The 22,484-nt window shown below is 44.8% G+C and overlaps 1 protein-coding gene across 1 annotated transcript in view; it reads right to left on the bottom strand.

The window, feature by feature from the left end:
- LOC138665907 (disintegrin and metalloproteinase domain-containing protein 9-like) overlaps window positions 1-22,484 on the bottom strand; it is a 105,035-nt gene that overhangs the window by 53,061 nt on the left and 29,490 nt on the right. Inside the window, exons 3-7 of the mRNA XM_069753860.1 lie at window positions 11,936-12,003; window positions 9,540-9,618; window positions 9,054-9,133; window positions 2,413-2,587; window positions 522-584 (exon numbers count right to left, since the gene is read on the bottom strand). Coding sequence (XP_069609961.1) covers window positions 522-584; window positions 2,413-2,587; window positions 9,054-9,133; window positions 9,540-9,618; window positions 11,936-12,003 — 465 coding nt within the window. The remainder of the gene's footprint in view (window positions 1-521; window positions 585-2,412; window positions 2,588-9,053; window positions 9,134-9,539; window positions 9,619-11,935; window positions 12,004-22,484) is intronic.

Here is a 22,484-nt window from a genome sequence, read left to right as displayed (position 1 = left end):
CAGAGAAAACTCAGGCAAGTCGGTGCTGTCAATCACCAGTGAGAGAGGCGGGGACATACAAAATCAGTGGCAGAACAGTGCACCGAGCAGCCTAATTAGCATATTTGAATATACTTCGATTTTTGAGGAATGGAGGCAACAATTAGACAAGTGGTTATATCGCCTACAAGGTGATGTGCTCAGCTTATACCGTCACTTTGGGATTACAGACTCCCTTTAAGACTAGTTTTCCAGAAAAAGATATTTAAGGGATATCTACAAGTCGGACCCACAGTGATTGGGAGACGAGATAACATAGGATATCCCTGAACCATATTGGGAGCTGTTTGTGTCCGACCTTGCTTAATACACTTGCATTGAGTGAGGCCGAGCACGTCTAGTCGGTACGTGACCAAATATACAAAAATTACATAGAGTGTCTGTAGACTTGTAGCCTAAGGCCGGATAACCCCTTTAATAACCTACATCTTGCAAAACCCATTGTAGACATGACATTCCATAAGTAGAGATTGATTTCTTACCCTAAGATTATCCACCACTACTCCAAGCTCCACATAACTGGTTACAGCGAGAACATCCCGCTTCTGTGTGGAAAAGAAAAACATATGGACGGACATTTATGTAATATGTCATGGATAACAGGCAGCAGACACACATACAAAAAAACATATACCAGTATATCAGAAGATACTAAAGAACTCATCAAGGTGCAGAAATCTCAAAGATACTTTTATACTATAGTTCCATAATTCTATGATAGACTTTACAACCAATTTAAGGTATACGGTATATATATATATATATATATATATATACAGTGGGTGACATGTGTTGAACACGTCAACAATTTTCTAAGTAAATCTATTCCTAAAGGTGCTATTGACATGAAATTCTCACCAGATGTCGGTAACAACCCATTCAATCCACACAGGCAATGACATCAAGCCATAGATGTCCATAAATTAAGTTATGTGTAATAATGAAAAATGACACAGGAAAAAAGTATTAAACCCGTGAAGAAAGAGGGGTGCAAAAAGCCATTGAAAGTCATGGCACCAGCAGAAATCTATCAGTACTTAGAAAACAATCCTGCCACTTAGAAAAAAAATAATATCAGCTGGTTCAACTTATGGCCAAAAAAAAAGTATCTCATTACCAAGCTGCCACACAAGAAACATCTCATAATGGGTAAAACCAGTGAAAAGTCTCAAGACCATCGCAACTTTATTGTTGCAAAACATACTGATGGCATTAGTTACAGAAGAATTTCTAAACTACTGAAGGTTCCAGTGAGCACTGTTAGGGCCATGATCTGGAAGAGGAAAGAACATCATTTCATCATAAAACAGCCATGACCAGGTGCTCCCCGCAAGATTTCAGACAGAAAAGTGAAAAGAATTATCACTGAGTTGCCTAAGAGCCACGGACCACCTGTGGGGAGCTACAGAAAGATCTGGAATCAGCAGGTACAATTGTTTGAAAGAAAACTATAAGTAATGCACTCCAACTCCACTGCGTGTATGCACGCTCACCACACAAGACTCCATTACAACATTTAGACAATCCTGTGAAACATTGGAAGAATATAGTCTGGTTAGATGAGACCAAAATTTTAACTGTTTGGATGCCATAATACACACCATGTTTGGAGAACAAAAGGCACCGCTTATCACCCCAAAAACAACATACCAGCAGTGAAGTTTGGAAATGAGAAAATCATGGTGAGGGGCTCTGCCTCAGCATACGGCACTGGCAAACTTCATATAATTGAAGGAAGGGTGAATGAATGGATAAAAAGACAGTGACATTCTTGATAAAAATCTACCAACATCTTACCAGGATGATGAAGATGAAACGAGGGTGGACATTTCAGCAAGACAATGATCCCAAACACACAGCCAAGGAATCTCTCAAATGGTTTCAAAGAAAGAAAATAAAGTTGCCAATCACAGTTCCTGAATCCAAGAGAAACTTTATGGAAGGAACTAAAGCTCAGAGTTCATATAAGGAGTCCAAGGGATCTTCAGGATTTGAAGAGCATTTGTGTGGAAGACTGGCCAAAATCACACCTGAGCAATGCCTGCGACTAGTTTCTCCATACAGGAGGCGTATGGAAGCTGTCATCACCAACAAAGGCTTTTGTATGAAGTATTAATTAAATTTCACTAAGTGTGTTCAATACATTTTCCCTGTGTCATTTCTCATTATTACACATAACATAATTTATGGACATATATTGTTTGATTTTTTTGCCTGTGTAGATTGGATGGGTGGTTACAAACATCTAGTGAGAATTTCATGTCAATAGCACCTTAAGAAATATATTTACTTAGAAAATTGGTGACGTGTTCAATACTTATTTCACTCACTGTATGTACTGTTTATATATGTAAGCAGCATTTAGACATTTACCCTCCGGTGATGAAAATATGAGGACAGTAGAGTATGTGAGGTGTCCTTGGTTTCCTCCACGCCGCACATAAATGGTCCATGAGACTCGTCTAGCCGATACAGCCGGTGGGCTCCATCAAAGGGATGCTCTATGGGTTCAATCCCATAATGTACGTCACTCAAGTACATAACTCCTCTGTAAAATAGGGAGAAGTAGTTACTAGGAAGGCACTAAAACTATAAGCAAATATACAAAACATAGGCACCGATTCATCAAGATTGATGAGTTTCTCGCCGGCCTTGATGACAGGGCGTGTAGGAGTCAGACACTCCTGATTCATTAATCGTGCTCCTCATCACAAATTTTGCTAAAGTGTTTGAGTCCAGTGTTTCACTGGAGTAAGATTTTTGGCATAAGGAACCTCACGGCTCGTCATGAATTAGATGACCTGTGGTGCCAAGCACCCCTCACACCTTTGTCGCGCCCAGTTCCATCCCTTTTGGTGGAGCTGGGAGAAACTAGAGTGAAAATACCAAAAAGTTGACCATTTTTTTAGTTTGTCAAAAGACGAGTGACTTTTCAAAGAAATTTATGTTGGAATTATTGAAAAAATTATTTGATGAATCAGCTCCAAAATCTTGAGATTTTTATAAAATACTGAAAATGTAAATGAGACCCTAGATTGATTTGGGTATACGCTTATTATTTATTGCCCACCTGATATAAGTACGGTATATATCGCTATAAATAGCGTGGGTGTGAATGGCTGTCACTATGTTTGGACCATGATACTAATCCTCTGCTGTCCTCATCCATATATATATATATATATATATATATATATATATATACACAGTGGGGCAAAAAAGTATTTAGTCAGTCAGCAATAGTGCAAGTTCCACCACTTAAAAAGATGAGAGGCGTCTGTAATTTACATCACAGGTAGAACTCAACTATGGGAGACAAACTGAGAAAAAAAAATCCAGAAAATCACATTATCTGTTTTTTTTTAACGATTTATTTGCATATTATGGTGGAAAATAAGTATTTGGTCAGAAACAAACAATCAAGATTTCTGGCTCTCACAGACCTGTAACTTCTTCTTTTAGAGTCTCCTCTTTCCTCCACTCATTACCTGTAGTAATGGCACCTGTTTAAACTTGTTATCAGTATAAAAAGACACCTGTGCACACCCTCAAACAGTCTGACTCCAAACTCCACTATGGTGAAGACCAAAGAGCTGTCAAAGGACACCAGAATCAAAATTGTAGCCCTGCACCAGGCTGGGAAGACTGAATCTGCAATAGCCAACCAGCTTGAAGTGAAGAAGTCAACAGTGGGAGCAATAATTAGAAAATGGAAGACATACAAGACCACTGATAATCTCCCTCGATCTGGGGCTCCACGCACAATCCCACCCCGTGGGGTCAGAATGATCACAAGAACGGTGAGCAAAAATCCCAGAACCACGCGGGGGGACCTAGTGAATGAACTGCAGAGAGCTGGGACCAATGTAACAAGGCCTACCATAAGTAACACACTACGCCACCATGGACTCAGATCCTGCAGTGCCAGACGTGTCCCACTGCTTAAGCCAGTACATGTCCGGGCCCGTCTGAAGTTTGCTAGAGAGCATTTGGATGATCCAGAGGAGTTTTGGGAGAATGTCCTATGGTCTGATGAAACCAAACTGGAACTGTTTGGTAGAAACACAACTTGTCGTGTTTGGAGGAAAAAGAATACTGAGTTGCATCCATCAAACACCATACCTACTGTAAAGCATGGTGGTGGAAACATCATGCTTTGGGGCTGTTTCTCTGCAAAGGGGCCAGGACGACTGATCCGGGTACATGAAAGAATGAATGGGGCCATGTATCGTGAGATTTTGAGTGCAAACCTCCTTCCATCAGCAAGGGCATTGAAGATGAAACGTGGCTGGGTCTTTCAACATGACAATGATCCAAAGCACACCGCCAGGGCAACGAAGGAGTGGCTTCGTAAGAAGCATTTCAAGGTCCTGGAGTGGCCTAGCCAGTCTCCAGATCTCAACCCTATAGAAAACCTTTGGAGGGAGTTGAAAGTCTGTGTTGCCAAGCGAAAAGCCAAAAACATCACTGCTCTAGAGGAGATCTGCATGGAGGAATGGGCCAACATACCAACAACAGTGTGTGGCAACCTTGTGAAGACTTAGGGTACCGTCACACTATACCATTTCGATCGCTACGACGGTACGATTCGTGACGTTCCAGCGATATCGTTACGATATCGCTGTGTCTGACACGCAGCAGCGATCAGGGATCCTGCTGAGAATCGTACGTCGTAGCAGATCGTATGGAACTTTCTTTCATCGCTGGATCTCCCGCTGTCATCGCTAGATCGGTGTGTGTGACACCGATCTAGCGATCTAGCGATGCGATCCAGCGATGCGTTCGCTTGTAACCAGGGTAAACATCGGGTAACTAAGCGCAGGGCCGCGCTTAGTAACCCGATGTTTACCCTGGTTACAAGCGTAAAACTAAAAAAAAACAAACAGCACATACTTACATTCTGGTGTCCGTCAGGTCCCTTGCCGTCTGCTTCCAGCACTGTGACTGCCGGCCGTAAAGTGAAAGCAGAGCACAGCGGCTGTGCTTTCACTTTCACTTTACGGCCGGCAGTCACAGTGCGGGAAGCAGAGACTGCAAGGGACCTGACGGACACCAGAATGTAAGTATGTGCTGTTTGTTTTTTTTTAGTTTAACGCTTGTAACCAGGGTAAACATCGGGTAACTAAGCGCGGTCCTGCGCTTAGTTACCCTATGTTTACCCTGGTTACCCAGGGACCTCGGCATCGTTGGTCGCTGGAGAGCTGTCTGTGTGACAGCTCCCCAGCGACCACACTACGATTTACCTACGATCACGGCCAGGTCATATCGCTGGTCGTGATCGTAGGTAAATCGTATAGTGTGACGGTACCCTTACAGAAAACGTTTGACCTCTGTCATTGCCAACAAAAGATATATTACAAAGTATTGAGATGAAATTTTGTTTCTGACCAAATACTTATTTTCCACCATGATATGCAAATAAATTGTTAAAAAAAACAGACAATGTGATTTTCTGGATTTTTTTTTCTCAGTTTGTCTCCCATAGTTGAGGTCTACCTATGTGTAAATTACAGACGCCTCTCATCTTTTTAAGTGGTGGAACTTGCACTATTGCTGACTGACTAAATACTTTTTTGCCCCACTGTACATACATTCTGACATATGGCTTTGGGAATAGGTGCTAAACCGACGCCTCCTTGACTGACAGTTATTTTTTCCATGTGGCAATTACAGTAGTATTCTCATTATATGGCGGATCAGCATTACATTCTGATCAGTGGGGTCCAATCTCTGGGGCCCATTCTGACCCACAAAATGAAGAGACCTCATGCAGATTCTTTGGACATGGATTTTTCGGGTCATGTCCAAAATCTGTGTTAAAAAAGCAAAAATACTCCAAAAAACGTCATCATTGGTTAAAAAATCTATATCTAAAAACTGTGTGAAAAAAAGAAACATAAAAAATGCTCCAGAAAAAAACTGTTTCTGTGAAATTTCTTATCTAATAACTCTGTGTGAAAATACCTGAGGGAATGCTCACAATGAGATTTTTGATGTTGAATTTGAAGCAGATCCGCTTTTGAGTTGTACATTGAGAATACCTCTTAAGGGCCTGTGCACACGTTGCAGATTTGTTGACTCAAAAACATGGCAGAAGGACACCTATTTTATGCTGTGTTTTTCCTGCCAAGAGATGCAGAAATTTCTGCACCAAATACTTAATGTGTGCACATACCCCAAAGGTGTGTGCACGTGATGGCTTTAGGGTCACATGTTGCATTTTTGCGGTGGTTTTTGCAGCCTTTTGTTCTGCAAATTAAAAGCTGTTTTTTACAGTAGCAGCAAAAGCTAAGAGATTTCAAATATCTCCAGCGCACGTTTCTTTTTATTTCCTGACTAAATGGGAAAACTCTAGAATTTTGTAAACCTTTTACAGTGGGGAAAAAAAGTATTTAGTCAGTCACCAATTGTGTAAGATCTCACACTTAAAAAGATGAGTGAGGCCTGCAATTAACATCATAGGTAGACCACAACTATGAGAGTCAAAATGAGAAAACAAATCCAGAAAATCACCTTGTCTGATTTGGCAAGATTCATTTTGCAAATTACGGTGGAAAATAAGTATTTGGTCATTAACAAAAGTTCATCTCAATACTTTGTTATATATCCTTTGTTGGCAATGACAGAGGTCAAATGTTTTCTGTAAGTCTTCACAAGGTTGCCACACACTGTTGTTGGTATGTTGGCCCATTCCTCCATGCAGATCTCCTCTAGAGCAGTGATGTTTTGGGTCTGTCACTGGAAAACATGGACTTTCAACTTCCTCCAAAGGTTTTCTATGGGGTTGAGATCTGGAGACTGGCTAGGCCACTCCAGGACCTTCACATGCTTCTTATGAAGCCACTCCTTCGCTGCCCTGGCGGTGTGCTTGGGATCATTATCATGCTGAAAGACCCATCCAGGTTTCATCTCGAATGCCCTTGCTGATGGAAGGAGGTTTGCACTTCACATCTCACAACACATGGCCCCATTCATTCTTCCATGTACACGGATCAGTCGTCCTGATCCCTTTGCAGAGAAACAGCCCCAAAGCATGATGTTGCCACCCCCATGCTTCACAGTAGGTATGGTGTTCTTTGGATGCAACTCAGCATTCTTTCTCCTCCAAACACGATGAGTTTTGTTTCTACCAAACAGTTCTACTTTGGTTTCATCAGAACATATGGCATTTTTCCATTACTCTTCTGGATAATCCAAACGCTCTCTAGCAAACTTCAGACCGGCCCGGACATGTACTGCCTTAAGCAGGGAGACACGTCTGGCATTGCAGGATCTGAGTCCCTGGAAGTGTAGTGTGTTACTGATGGTAGCCTTTGTTACGGTGGTCCCAGCTCTGTGTTGGTCATTCACTAGGTCTCCACGTGTGTTCTGGGATTTTTGCTCACCATTCTTGTCATCATTTTGACCCCACATGAGATCTTGCGTGGAGCCCCAGATCGAGGGAGATTATCAGTGGTCTTGTATGTCTTCTATTTTCTTATTATTGCTCCCACAGTTGATTTCATCACACCAAGCTGCTTGCCTATTGCAGATTCAGTCTTCCCAGCCTGGTGCAGGGCTACAATTTTGTTTGTTGTGTCCTTCTACAGCTCTTTGGTCTTCACCATAGTGGAGTTTGGACTGTGACTGTTTGAGGTTATGGACAGGTGTCTTTTATACTGATAACAAGTTTAACCCCTTAGTGACTGAGCCAAATTTTTGAAATCTGACCAGTGTCACTTTATGTGGTAATAACTCTGCAACGCTTCAACAAATCCCAGTGATTTTGAGATTGTTTTTTCGTGACACGTTCTACTTTATGATAATGGTAAATTTAGTTCAACATTTTTTGTTAATTTATAAAAAAAATCAAAAATTTGAGAAAAATGTTAAAAAATTAGCAATTTTCTAAATTTGAATGATTATCCCTTTAATCCAGATAGTCATACAACAGCAAACCATTAATAAATAACATTTCCCACATGTCTGCTTTACATCAGGACCATTTGTAAAATGTTATTTTATTTTGTTAGCATTTTAGGAGGTTTAAAAATGTAGCAGCAATTTTTCATTTTTTCAAAGAAATTTACAAAATTTATTTTTTTAGGCACTTATCCATGTTTGAAGTGACTTTAGGGGTTCCATATATTGGGAAACCCCCAAACGTGATACCATTTTAAAAACAGCACCCCTAAACATATTGAAAACTGTTGTCAGGTAGTTTATTAACCCTTCAGGTGCTTTACAGGGATTAATGCAAAGTGGTATGACAGAAATGAAAATGTGTATTTTTACCACCTAAATGTTGCTAACTTCTAAACAGATTACTACAGCCATCAGACTCTAAGGCCGCTATTTGGTCATGAATTGCCACGGCAAACATCAGGACCACAAAATCATGATCTGAGGGCACCAATTGGGATAAAGAGTAAGCCCCCGCACTCTGTTAACCATTTATAATGATGTAGTCACTATTGACAGCAGCATCTAAGGGGTTAAACAGATTTAGAAGGTGCAAATACTGATCGTGGCTGGTGCAGCAAGTTGTCAGCTATAGTGTACAGCCGACAGATGATGGATTGTCATTTGTATGGGGATACTATTCTCTTATATCTAAGGTCAGTTAAAAGACGTATTGGCGGTCATTAAGGGGTTAAACAGGTGCCATTACTACAGGTAATGAGTGGAGGACAGAGGAGCCTCTTAAAGAAGAAGATACAGGTCTGTGAGAGTCAGAAATCCTGAAAGTTTTTAGGTGACCAAATACTTATTTTCCACCGTAATTGCAAAATAAATCTTGACAAATCAGACAAGGTGATTTTCTGGATTTGTTTTCTCAATTTTGACTCTCATAGTGGTGGTCTACCTATGATGTCAATTATAGGCCACTCTTATCTTTTTAAGTGGGAGAACTTGCACAATTGGTGGCTGACTAAATACTTTTTTTTCCCACCATACATTTGTTGTAGTTTACATCCAGCTCCACCAAGTTGTAACCTCATTTTTTTCCTGTAAGTAAATACTTGTAATCTAACCTGAGGCCATGGCAGTCGCTGATAGCGAGGACAGAGTTCTCCATTCCTTCCACCTGTCCATGATAATAACAGGAGTAATTCTGCAAAAAAACAATAATGTGAAAATTATCTCTCAAGAGATTAAATATATTAGGAAAGGAGTTGTGTGGTTTAATAAAAAGTATTTATTGGTTTATTAGAAAATTGATGGAGTTTTTTTTAGAGGGAACAGCTACCATCTTTCATTGTGGAGGAACGTCCATAAATATCTGGGGGTCTCACCATATAATCAATTCTGAATTGATGGCCCTTCTGATATTATACGCTTTTACCATTTGAGGCACATCCATAGTATATGCAATAAATGCTTGATTAGCGCTGGTTCCACTATTGGGACCTAATGAGAATGGTGTCTTAAGATTGATTTGCTGTCACCATTGTTTTTACCTTCTCCCTCCTCCACCTTGAGATATCGCAACATACGGCCCTGGTTGTGATGACACTTACCGGTACAGGGCGCTTCAGAGCTTCTAATCCTTCATCTTTGCTGTAGATAAAGTGCTCAAAGTCTTTGCTCACAAAATCTCTATGGATGATGAAAAATATACAGGACACAAAATTGGTGCACATTATAAATTGTGCTCAGATATACAAAACAATTCTACATATTCCTTTTCCTTCATCCTGCACCCATCCCACCCAGCTCTGTCCGATACCCCTACAACAATCCCACCAACAACCTCCGTTCTCCAGAAACTAAAGTTTAATCAAATACTAATTCCTGTGCTGGGTGCACCCTGGGTGTGGCCAAGAGGCTCAGTGCACCTAATGGTTTTACATGTCTCCGCCTCCCTCACTGGTGACGGACAGCACTGGCCTGTCAGGAGAAATCAGTGTCTGCAGAGAAACCTCAGGCAAGTCAGTGCCAGTGAGAGACACAAGACATGGCAGTCCAGTGCAATGAGCCTCATGGCCACACTAAGGGTGCACCGAGCAGAATCGTCAGCATATTTTATTAAATGTCAATTTCTGCAGAATGAATGCAGCAATTAAGACAATATGTCCACGTCACCACTTCTGTATTTATCACCCACTCCTGGTTTTGGCTTACAAATACTGATGTAAAATACTGACCAAATACTGAACGTGCGAACGTGGCCTTATCCAGAGCTACCAGCCCACATACATGCTAAGTCCTTCCAATGACAACCTTCTGGATGCCATATACAAGTGCTTCTCACAAAATTAGAATGTCATCAAAAAGTTAATTTATTTTAGTTCTTCAATACAAAAAGTGAAACTCATATATTATATAGAGTCACTACAAACAGAGTGATCTATTTCAAGTGTTTATTTCTGTTAATGTTGATGATTTGGCTGAAAACCCAAAAGTCATTATCTCAGTAAATTAGAATACCGTACTTTATAACACCAGCTTGAAAAATGATTTTAAAATCCGAAATATTCTCCTACTGAAATGTAAATGCACTCAATACTTGGTCGGGCTCCTTTGGCATCAATTACTGCAGCAATGCGTCGTGGCATGGAGGCGATCAGCCTGTGGCACTGCTGAGGGTTTATGGAAACCCAGGTTGATTTGATATCAGCATTCAGCTCGTCTGCATTGTTGGGTCTGCTGTCTCTCATCTTCCTCTTGACAATATCCATAGATTCTCTATGGAATTAAGGTCAGGCGAGTTTGCTGCCAATCAAGCACAGTGATACTGTGGTTCTTAAACCAGGTAGCGGTACTTTGGCAGTGTGGACAGGTGCCAGGTCCTGCTGGAGAATGAAATTTCCTTCTCCAAAAAGCTTGTCTGCGGAGAGAAGCATGAAGTGCTCTAACATTTCCTGGTAGACGGCTGTGCTGACTTTGGTCTTGATAAAACACAGTGGACCTACACCAGAAGATGACATGGATCCCAAACCATCACTGATTGTGGAAACTTCACACCAGACCTCCAGCAGCTTGGATTGTGGCCTCCACTCTTCCTCCAGACTCTGGGACCTTGATTTCCAAATGAAATGAAAAATTTACTTTCATCTGAAAACAACACCTTGGACCACTGAGCCACAGTCCAGTTCTTTTTCTCCTTGGCCCAGGTAAGACGCTTCTGGTGTTGTCTATTGGTCATGAGTAGCTGACACAAGGGATGCGACACTTGTAGCCCATGTCCTGGATACGTCTGTGTGTGGTTGCTCTTGAAGCAATGACTCCAGCAGCGGTCCACTCCTTGTGACTCTCCCCCAAATTTTTGAATGGCCTTTTCTTAACAATCCTTTCAAGACTGCGGTTATCCCAGTTGCTTGCGCACCCTTTTCTACCACACTTTTTCCTTCCACTCAACTTTCCATTAATATGCTTGGATACAGCACTCTGTGAACAGCCGGCGTCTTTAGCACTGACCTTTTGTGGCTTACCCTCCTTGTGGAGTGTGTCAATGACTGCCTACTAGATATCTGTTAAGTCAGCAGTCTTCCCCATGATTGTGGAGCTACTGAAACAGACTAAGGGACCTTTCTGAATGCTTAGGAAGCCTTTGCAGGCATTTTTGTTAACTATGCTAATTTACTGAGATAATGACTTTTGGGTTTCCATTGGCTGTAAGCCATAATCATCAACATTAACATAAATAAACACGTGAAATAGATCACTCTTTGTGTAATGATTCTATATAATATATGAGTTTCACTTTTTGTACTGAAGAACTGAAATAAATTAACTTTTTGATGATATTCTAATTTAGTGAGAAGCCCCTGTAATTGCCCCCTAGACTTTTGCCTACAAGACTTCTCTCATGCTTCCCCTCTGTTCTGAAATTCCCTCCCTCGTTCCATCTTACATTCCTCAATCACTCACTCTTAAGTTACGGATATTCTAGGTGCTGTTCTTCGTACATTACCTGTTTCTCTGCAGATTTAGGATGAGAGTTCCGTTAGAAGTCTCGATGGTATAGGATACACTCTCGTCCTGAAGATGAAAAGTTATATTGCTCAGTTTCATGTAATTTTGCATCATAGATGGAACAATATACAGTGCGTGCAATTTTTTTTTCCATGCATCAGTCCTCCTTTTATTTTTTACTATTTGGAGCTAAAAAAGATTTTTGCAATTGGGTTTCATTAAAAACTTTACCCCGTTTTACTTTTACAGCCTTTTTGTTTTCTGACACATTCAACTTTCATGTGGCCTGTGGTCATCGATCATCTAACAGGTGCCCAGAAAAGGACAGATAAAAGAATTACATATTGTCCGTTAAGACTGTCAGAACAGCTCACTGACGAATTCTCAGTTAACTCATTCTACAGCCAGCAATAGAAAATAAAGCACAGAGGCTACAGAAGACAAACGGTGGAACATCTTTAATACAACCCAATTTCAAAAATACTTTTTTAGCCTCAAATACAAGGACTTAAGTAATAAAACAATAAAAGTCCACAACTCCTTTAAGCCTTTTATGTAAAATATCCTTGAATATTCATTTTAGGTCATTTTAAAAGAAACGCCAGTAAGGCTGAAGCCATAACACTTTGTGAGAAGTCACAGAAGAACCACGGCGCTTTACAGCTGGGGCGCAGTTATTTATTAGTGTGGAAAAGTAAGCAAAATGTCATTTCTTGAAGGGTTTCAGCCTAAAAAAAAAGCTTCAAACTTGGCTGATAAATTTACCAAAGAAGAAAAAAACATCCCAGGCCAAAATACTGTGCCCCTTTTTAAACCATATTTGCATTTAAGTAAAAAAAAAAACACAAAGATAACCTCATTAATATATGACTGTAATACAAGAAACCTTTCAATCATGTGAATGAGGCCTTAGTTCATCAATGAGACACACTGGAAGATCCCTTCCCTCTCTCCTGTATGCGGATGTCTCACACCTAGGCTCGTTTTCTGGGTGCGCCTATGTGTACTCATGTGATTGCTGATCTCACTGGCAATGAGGAAACATATTTTACAGACCGTCCTGTGACTTCTGTGTGCGATCAAAGGCTCTGGGAACCGGAAATACTGCATGTGGAAACCTGCGGAGGCTTTTGACAGCTTTTACTTGGCCCTCTTCCCTAAATAGAACAGAGCATAAGATCTCCCAAACCTATGTCTTCTGCTACGTATGCAGAGATTTACCATGAAATCCTTTTGAGTCTGAGCATTAAACCTTGAAATCCAAGGCCAAAAAGAAGAGGTTAAAGTCAAGGATAACCAATAGGATTTTTCCCGGACTCAAGGATCTAAGTTTAATATTATTATACATTGGTTATATAGCACTATCCAGGGACGGACATAATAATAATATTAATCATTTTTATTTCTATAGCGCCAACATATTCCGCAGCACTTTACATTACAGAGGGGACTTGTATAATAAATAAAGACATTACAGAAAAACACATAACTCAGACACCAAGAGGAGTGAGGGTCCTGCCTCTCGTAAGCTTATAATCTATGAGGGAATAGGGGGGACATGAAAGGTGACTGGTAAAATGTGCTGATATTGTACAATACAGCCATCATATAATAACTGTCATGATCCAGTTCGGGGTTTGTTTTCTGCTATCCTCTCTCTGGACTGGTCATGCAGATGTTAATCCCCTCTACTTCGTTTTGGAGCTGGCTGGGCTTTTTAAATCCTCTGTAGTCTGCTGGCCGGCGTCAGTGATAGTTCATGCTTCCTGGCTAGGGCAGCTGACCCGTATACCCTGGTGATGCTTCTGCCTCTGACTTCCCTTATTTGTATTAAACTCGTTCCCCGCAGTGTATGACTCGGCCTGATCTCTGACCCCGCCTCTTGTTTTCCGTCTCTGTACCTCGTTCCCCGACCGGCTTTTGACTCTCTGGCTTGTTCCCCGACTTCGTCTTACATCTCTTGTTTTGGATACCGCGCTCCCGTTTGGCTCTGACTTCTGGCTTGTCTCTGACTATGTGCTTTGCTGTGACTTCTGGTTCTGGTACCTCATCTCCTGTTTGTTGCGGACCGGTCTGTCTGACTACTCTGCCGCCTCCTAGTGGGGCTCCGCGCCTTGCACTGTGGTGCTACATGGTGAGTGCTACCTTGTTCCCCTTACCTGCGCCCCCTGGGAGAGGTTGTGTGCAACTGCCTTGCAGTTGCTTCACAATAACTAGGATCTATAATATAACGCTGGGAGCGTCACTCTGTCCGAAGCCTCTATAGACTGCGCAAGCGCAAGCGCCGGCGCAGTCTGGGCCTCACAGAGCGACGCTCCCGGGAGATCGCGGTGTGCGTTCACACTGAACACACACCGCGATCTCCACCGCAGAAGCAGGGACCGCCAGGAGGGTGAGTATCGGCCATATTCACCTGTCCCCGTTCCGTCGCTGAGCGGCGCCATCTTCCCGGTCTTCGGTCTGTGGCCTTCAGTTCAGAGGGCGCGATGACGCGCTTAATGCGCGCCGGCGCCGCCCTCTGACTGAACAGTCACAGCCAGGAGACCGGGAAGATGGCGGCGCTCAGCGATGGAACGCCGGACAGGTGAGTATAGTAAGTGCTGGGGGGGCCTGAGCTGGCGGCGATACCGGTACCTGACCACCACAGCGCGCCGGTGTCCCCGCCTGCTCAGGCCCCCCAGCACTCGGCGCCGAGCGGGTCAGAGGCAGTATGGGGACGCAGGATGGAGCAGCACATAAGGATGGGGACGCAGGATGGAGCAGCACATAAGGATGGGGACGCAGGATGGAGCAGCACATAACAGTATGGGGACGCAGGATGGAGCAGGACATAAGGATGGGGACGCAGGATGGAGCAGGACATAAGGATGGGGACGCAGGATGGAGCAGCACATAAGGATGGGGACGCAGGATGGAGCAGCACATAAGGATGAGGACGCAGGATGGAGCAGCACATAAGGATGGGGACGCAGGATGGAGCAGCACATAAGGATGGGGACGCAGGATGGAGCAGCACATAAGGATGGGGACGCAGGATGGAGCAGCACATAAGGATGGGGACGCAGGATGGAGCAGCACATAAGGATGGGGACGCAGGATGGAGCAGCACATAAGGATGGGGACGCAGGATGGAGCAGCACATAACAGTATGGGGACGCAGGATGGAGCAGGACATAAGGATGGGGACGCAGGATGGAGCAGGACATAAGGATGGGGACGCAGGATGGAGCAGCACATAAGGATGGGGACGCAGGATGGAGCAGCACATAAGGATGAGGACGCAGGATGGAGCAGCACATAAGGATGGGGACGCAGGATGGAGCAGCACATAAGGATGGGGACGCAGGATGGAGCAGCACATAAGGATGGGGACGCAGGATGGAGCAGCACATAAGGATGGGGACGCAGGATGGAGCAGCACATAAGGATGGGGACGCAGGATGGAGCAGCACATAAGGATGGGGACGCAGGATGGAGCAGCACATAACAGTATGGGGACGCAGGATGGAGCAGGACATAAGGATGGGGACGCAGGATGGAGCAGCACATAAGGATGGGGACGCAGGATGGAGCAGCACATAAGGATGGGGACGCAGGATGGAGCAGCACATAAGGATGGGGACGCAGGATGGAGCAGCACATAAGGATGGGGACGCAGGATGGAGCAGCACATAAGGATGGGGACGCAGGATGGAGCAGCACATAACAGTATGGGGACGCAGGATGGAGCAGGACATAAGGATGGGGACGCAGGATGGAGCAGCACATAAGGATGGGGACGCAGGATGGAGCAGCACATAAGGATGGGGACGCAGGATGGAGCAGCACATAAGGATGGGGACGCAGGATGGAGCAGCACATAAGGATGGGGACGCAGGATGGAGCAGCACATAAGGATGGGGACGCAGGATGGAGCAGCACATAACAGTATGGGGACGCAGGATGGAGCAGGACATAAGGATGGGGACGCAGGATGGAGCAGCACATAAGGATGGGGACGCAGGATGGAGCAGCACATAAGGATGGGGACGCAGGATGGAGCAGCACATAAGGATGGGGACACAGGATGGAGCAGCACATAAGGATGGGGACGCAGGATGGAGCAGCACATAAGGATGGGGACGCAGGATGGAGCAGCACATAAGGATGGGGACGCAGGATGGAGCAGCACATAACAGTATGGGGACGCAGGATGGAGCAGCACATAAGGATGGGGACGCAGGATGGAGCAGCACATAACAGTATGGGGACGCAGGATGGAGCAGGACATAAGGATGGGGACGCAGGATGGAGCAGCACATAAGGATGGGGACGCAGGATGGAGCAGCACATAAGGATGGGGACGCAGGATGGAGCAGCACATAAGGATGGGGACGCAGGATGGAGCAGCACATAACAGTATGGGGACGCAGGATGGAGCAGGACATAAGGATGGGGACGCAGGATGGAGCAGGACATAAGGATGGGGACGCAGGATGGAGCAGCACATAAGGATGGGGACGCAGGATGGAGCAGGACATAAGGATGGGGACGCAGGATGCAGCAGCACATAACAGTATGGGGACGCAGGATGGAGCAGCACATAACAGTATGGGGACGCAGGATGGAGCAGGACATAAGGATGGGGACGCAGGATGGAGCAGCACATAAGGATGGGGACGCAGGATGGAGCAGCACATAAGGATGGGGACGCAGGATGGAGCAGCACATAAGGATGGGGACACAGGATGGAGCAGCACATAAGGATGGGGACGCAGGATGGAGCAGCACATAAGGATGGGGACGCAGGATGGAGCAGCACATAAGGATGGGGATGCAGGATGGAGCAGCACATAACAGTATGGGGACGCAGGATGGAGCAGCACATAAGGATGGGGACGCAGGATGGAGCAGCACATAACAGTATGGGGACGCAGGATGGAGCAGGACATAAGGATGGGGACGCAGGATGGAGCAGCACATAAGGATGGGGACGCAGGATGGAGCAGCACATAAGGATGGGGACGCAGGATGGAGCAGCACATAAGGATGGGGACACAGGATGGAGCAGCACATAAGGATGGGGACGCAGGATGGAGCAGCACATAAGGATGGGGACGCAGGATGGAGCAGCACATAACAGTATGGGGACGCAGGATGGAGCAGGACATAAGGATGGGGACGCAGGATGGAGCAGGACATAAGGATGGGGACGCAGGATGGAGCAGCACATAAGGATGGGGACGCAGGATGGAGCAGCACATATGGATGGGGACGCAGGATGGAGCAGCACATAAGGATGGGGACGCAGGATGGAGCAGGACATAAGGATACCTAAGATTGAAGCAATACCAGCAAGCAAAAAAGAAAAGGGCACACAGCAACAAGTGACAGCAAAAAGTACAGCCAAGAAGCAACGAAGAGTGGTGGTGGTGGGAGACTCACTACTGAGAGGCACCGAAGCAGCCATCTGCAGACCGGACATAACTGCAAGAGAAGTATGCTGACTTCCAGGTGCGATGATCAAGGATGTGACCGATAGGATACCAAAGCTCTTCAGCTCCAAGGACGTCCACCCATTTCTTCTGATACATGTTGGCACCAATGACACGGCAAGGAAGGACCTACCGACAATCTGCAAGGACTTTGAAGAGTTGGGGAAGAAAGTAAAGGAACTGGATGCACAGGTAGTTTTTTCTTCTATCCTTCCAGTAGACGGGCATGGCACCAGAAGATGGAACAGGATCCTTGATGCAAACAACTGGCTAAGACGATGGTGCAGACAACAAGGATTTGGATTCCTGGACCACGGTGTGAATTACTGGTATGATGGACTCCTCGCCAGAGACGGACTACACCTCAACAAACCTGGGAAACACACATTCGCCAGAAGACTCGCTACACTCATCAGGAGGGCGTTAAACTAGAAGAAGAGGGGACGGGAAGAAAAACATTAGACTCGAACAAAGACGACCCAGGAAAACATACTCAGAAGGGAGGTAAGAACATTTCTAAAACAATCCACAGTGAGGAGATTGGAACAAAACAAAATCCTCTAAACTGCATGCTCGCAAACGCCAGAAGCCTGACAAACATGATGGAAGAACTAGAAGCAGAAATATCTACAGGTAACTTTGACATAGTGGGAATAACCGAGACATGGTTAGATGAAAGCTATGACTGGGCAGTTAACTTACAGGGTTACAGTCTGTTTAGAAAGGATCGTAAAAATCGGAGAGGAGGAGGGGTTTGTCTCTATGTAAAGTCTTGTCTAAAGTCCACTTTAAGGGAGGATATTAGCGAAGGGAATGAGGATGTCGAGTCCATATGGGTTGAAATTCATGGAGGGAAAAATGGTAACAAAATTCTCATTGGGGTCTGTTACAAACCCCCAAATATAACAGAAAGCATGGAAAGTCTACTTCTAAAGCAGATAGATGAAGCTGCAACCCATAATGAGGTCCTGGTTATGGGGGACTTTAACTACCCGGATATTAACTGGGAAACAGAAACCTGTGAAACGCATAAAGGCAACAGGTTTCTGCTAATAACCAAGAAAAATTATCTTTCACAATTGGTGCAGAATCCAACCAGAGGAGCAGCACTTTTAGACCTAATACTATCTAATAGACCTGACAGAATAACAAATCTGCAGGTGGTCGGGCATTTAGGAAATAGCGACCACAATATTGTGCAGTTTCACCTGTCTTTCACTAGGGGGACTTGTCAGGGAGTCACAAAAACATTGAACTTTAGGAAGGCAAAGTTTGAACAGCTTAGAGATGCCCTTAATCTGGTAGACTGGGACAATATCCTCAGAAATGAGAATACAGATAATAAATGGGAAATGTTTAAGAACATCCTAAATAGGCAGTGTAAGCGGTTTATACCTTGTGGGAATAAAAGGACTAGAAATAGGAAAAACCCAATGTGGCTAAACAAAGAAGTAAGACAGGCAATTAACAGTAAAAAGAAAGCATTTGCACTACTAAAGCAGGATGGCACCATTGAAGCTCTAAAAAACTATAGGGAGAAAAATACTTTATCTAAAAAACTAATTAAAGCTGCCAAAAAGGAAACAGAGAAGCACATTGCTAAGGAGAGTAAAACTAATCCCAAACTGTTCTTCAACTATATCAATAGTAAAAGAATAAAAACTGAAAATGTAGGCCCCTTAAAAAATAGTGAGGAAAGAATGGTTGTAGATGACGAGGAAAAAGCTAACATATTAAACACCTTCTTCTCCACGGTATTCACGGTGGAAAATGAAATGCTAGGTGAAATCCCAAGAAACAATGAAAACCCTATATTAAGGGTCACCAATCTAACCCAAGAAGAGGTGCGAAACCGGCTAAATAAGATTAAAATAGATAAATCTCCGGGTCCGGATGGCATACACCCACGAGTACTAAGAGACTAAGTAATGTAATAGATAAACCATTATTTCTTATTTTTAGGGACTCTATAGCGACAGGGTCTGTTCCGCAGGATTGGCGCATAGCAAATGTGGTGCCAATATTCAAAAAGGGCTCTAAAAGTGAACCTGGAAATTATAGGCCAGTAAGTCTAACCTCTATTGTTGGTAAAATATTTGAAGGGTTTCTGAGGGATGTTATTCTGGATTATCTCAATGAGAATAACTGTTTAACTCCATATCAGCATGGGTTTATGAGAAATCGCTCCTGTCAAACCAATCTAATCAGTTTTTATGAAGAGGTAAGCTATAGACTGGACCACGGTGAGTCATTGGACGTGGTATATCTCGATTTTTCCAAAGCGTTTGATACCGTGCCGCACAAGAGGTTGGTACACAAAATGAGAATGCTTGGTCTGGGGGAAAATGTGTGTAAATGGGTTAGTAACTGGCTTAGTGATAGAAAGCAGAGGGTGGTTATAAATGGTATAGTCTCTAACTGGGTCGCTGTGACCAGTGGGGTACCGCAGGGGTCAGTATTGGGACCTGTTCTCTTCAACATATTCATTAATGATCTGGTAGAAGGTTTACACAGTAAAATATCGATATTTGCAGATGATACAAAACTATGTAAAGCAGTTAATACAAGAGAAGATAGTATTCTGCTACAGATGGATCTGGATAAGTTGGAAACTTGGGCTGAAAGGTGGCAGATGAGGTTTAACAATGATAAATGTAAGGTTATACACATGGGAAGAAGGAATCAATGTCACCATTACACACTGAATGGGAAACCACTGGGTAAATCTGACAGGGAGAAGGACTTGGGGATCCTAGTTAATGATAAACTTACCTGGAGCAGCCAGTGCCAGGCAGCAGCTGCCAAGGCAAACAGGATCATGGGGTGCATTAAAAGAGGTCTGGATACACATGATGAGAGCATTATACTGCCTCTGTACAAATCCCTAGTTAGACCGCACATGGAGTACTGTGTCCAGTTTTGGGCACCGGTGCTCAGGAAGGATATAATGGAACTAGAGAGAGTACAAAGGAGGGCAACAAAATTAATAAAGGGGATGGGAGAACTACAATACCCAGATAGATTAGCGAAATTAGGATTATTTAGTCTAGAAAAAAGACGACTGAGGGGCGATCTAATAACCATGTATAAGTATATAAGGGGACAATACAAATATCTCGCTGAGGATCTGTTTATACCAAGGAAGGTGACGGGCACAAGGGGGCATTCTTTGCGTCTGGAGGAGAGAAGGTTTTTCCACCAACATAGAAGAGGATTCTTTACTGTTAGGGCAGTGAGAATCTGGAATTGCTTACCTGAGGAGGTGGTGATGGCGAACTCAGTCGAGGGGTTCAAGAGAGGCCTGGATGTCTTCCTGGAGCAGAACAATATTGTATCATACAATTAGGTTCTGTAGAAGGACGTAGATCTGGGTATTTATTATGATGGAATATAGGCTGAACTGGATGGACAAATGTCTTTTTTCGGCCTTACTAACTATGTTACTATGTTACTATGTTACTAAGGATGGGGACGCAGGATGCAGCAGCACATAACAGTATGGGGACGCAGGATGGAGCAGCACATAACAGTATGGGGACGCAGGATGGAGCAGGACATAAGGATGGGGACGCAGGATGGAGCAGCACATAAGGATGGGGACGCAGGATGGAGCAGCACATAAGGATGGGGACGCAGGATGGAGCAGCACATAAGGATGGGGACACAGGATGGAGCAGCACATAAGGATGGGGACGCAGGATGGAGCAATGGAGCAGCACATAAGGATGGGGACGCAGGATGGAGCAGCACATAAGGATGGGGACGCAGGATGGAGCAGCACATAACAGTATGGGGACGCAGGATGGAGCAGCACATAAGGATGGGGACGCAGGATGGAGCAGCACATAACAGTATGGGGACGCAGGATGGAGCAGGACATAAGGATGGGGACGCAGGATGGAGCAGGACATAAGGATGGGGACGCAGGATGGAGCAGCACATAAGGATGGGGACGCAGGATGGAGCAGGACATAAGGATGGGGACGCAGGATGGAGCAGCACATAAGGATGGGGACGCAGGATGGAGCAGCACATATGGATGGGGACGCAGGATGGAGCAGCACATAAGGATGGGGACCCAGGATGGAGCAGGACATAAGGATGGGGACGCAGGATGCAGCAGCACATAAGGATGGGGACGCAGGATGGAGCAGCACATAAGGATGGGGACGCAGGATGGAGCAGCACATAACAGTATGGGGACGCAGGATGGAGCAGCACATAAGGATGGGGACGCAGGATGGAGCAGCACATAACAGTATGGGGACGCAGGATGGAGCAGGACATAAGGATGGGGACGCAGGATGGAGCAGGACATAAGGATGGGGACGCAGGATGGAGCAGCACATAAGGATGGGGACGCAGGATGGAGCAGGACATAAGGATGGGGACGCAGGATGGAGCAGCACATAAGGATGGGGACGCAGGATGGAGCAGCACATATGGATGGGGACGCAGGATGGAGCAGCACATAAGGATGGGGACGCAGGATGGAGCAGGACATAAGGATGGGGACGCAGGATGCAGCAGCACATAACAGTATGGGGACGCAGGATGGAGCAGCACATAACAGTATGGGGACGCAGGACGGAGCAGGACATAAGGATGGGGACGCAGGATGGAGCAGCACATAAGGATGGGGACGCAGGATGGAGCAGCACATAAGGATGGGGACGCAGGATGGAGCAGCACATAAGGATGGGGACACAGGATGGAGCAGCACATAAGGATGGGGACGCAGGATGGAGCAGCACATAAGGATGGGGACGCAGGATGGAGCAGCACATAAGGATGGGGACGCAGGATGGAGCAGCACATAACAGTATGGGGACGCAGGATGGAGCAGCACATAAGGATGGGGACGCAGGATGGAGCAGCACATAAGGATGGGGACGCAGGATGGAGCAGCACATAAGGATGGGGACGCAGGATGGAGCAGCACATAAGGATGGGGACGCAGGATGCAGCATGAACATAAGGATGGGGACGCAGGATGCAGCAGCACATAAGGATGGGGACGCAGGATGCAGCATGAACATAAGGATGGGGACGCAGGATGCAGCAGCACATAAG

Source organism: Ranitomeya imitator, chromosome 2 (genome assembly GCF_032444005.1).
Source record: "Ranitomeya imitator isolate aRanImi1 chromosome 2, aRanImi1.pri, whole genome shotgun sequence".
Classification (NCBI taxonomy): domain Eukaryota; kingdom Metazoa; phylum Chordata; class Amphibia; order Anura; family Dendrobatidae; genus Ranitomeya; species Ranitomeya imitator.
The sequence above is the reverse complement of the archived record's forward strand: the minus strand, read 5'-3'. Positions and strand labels throughout refer to the sequence as shown.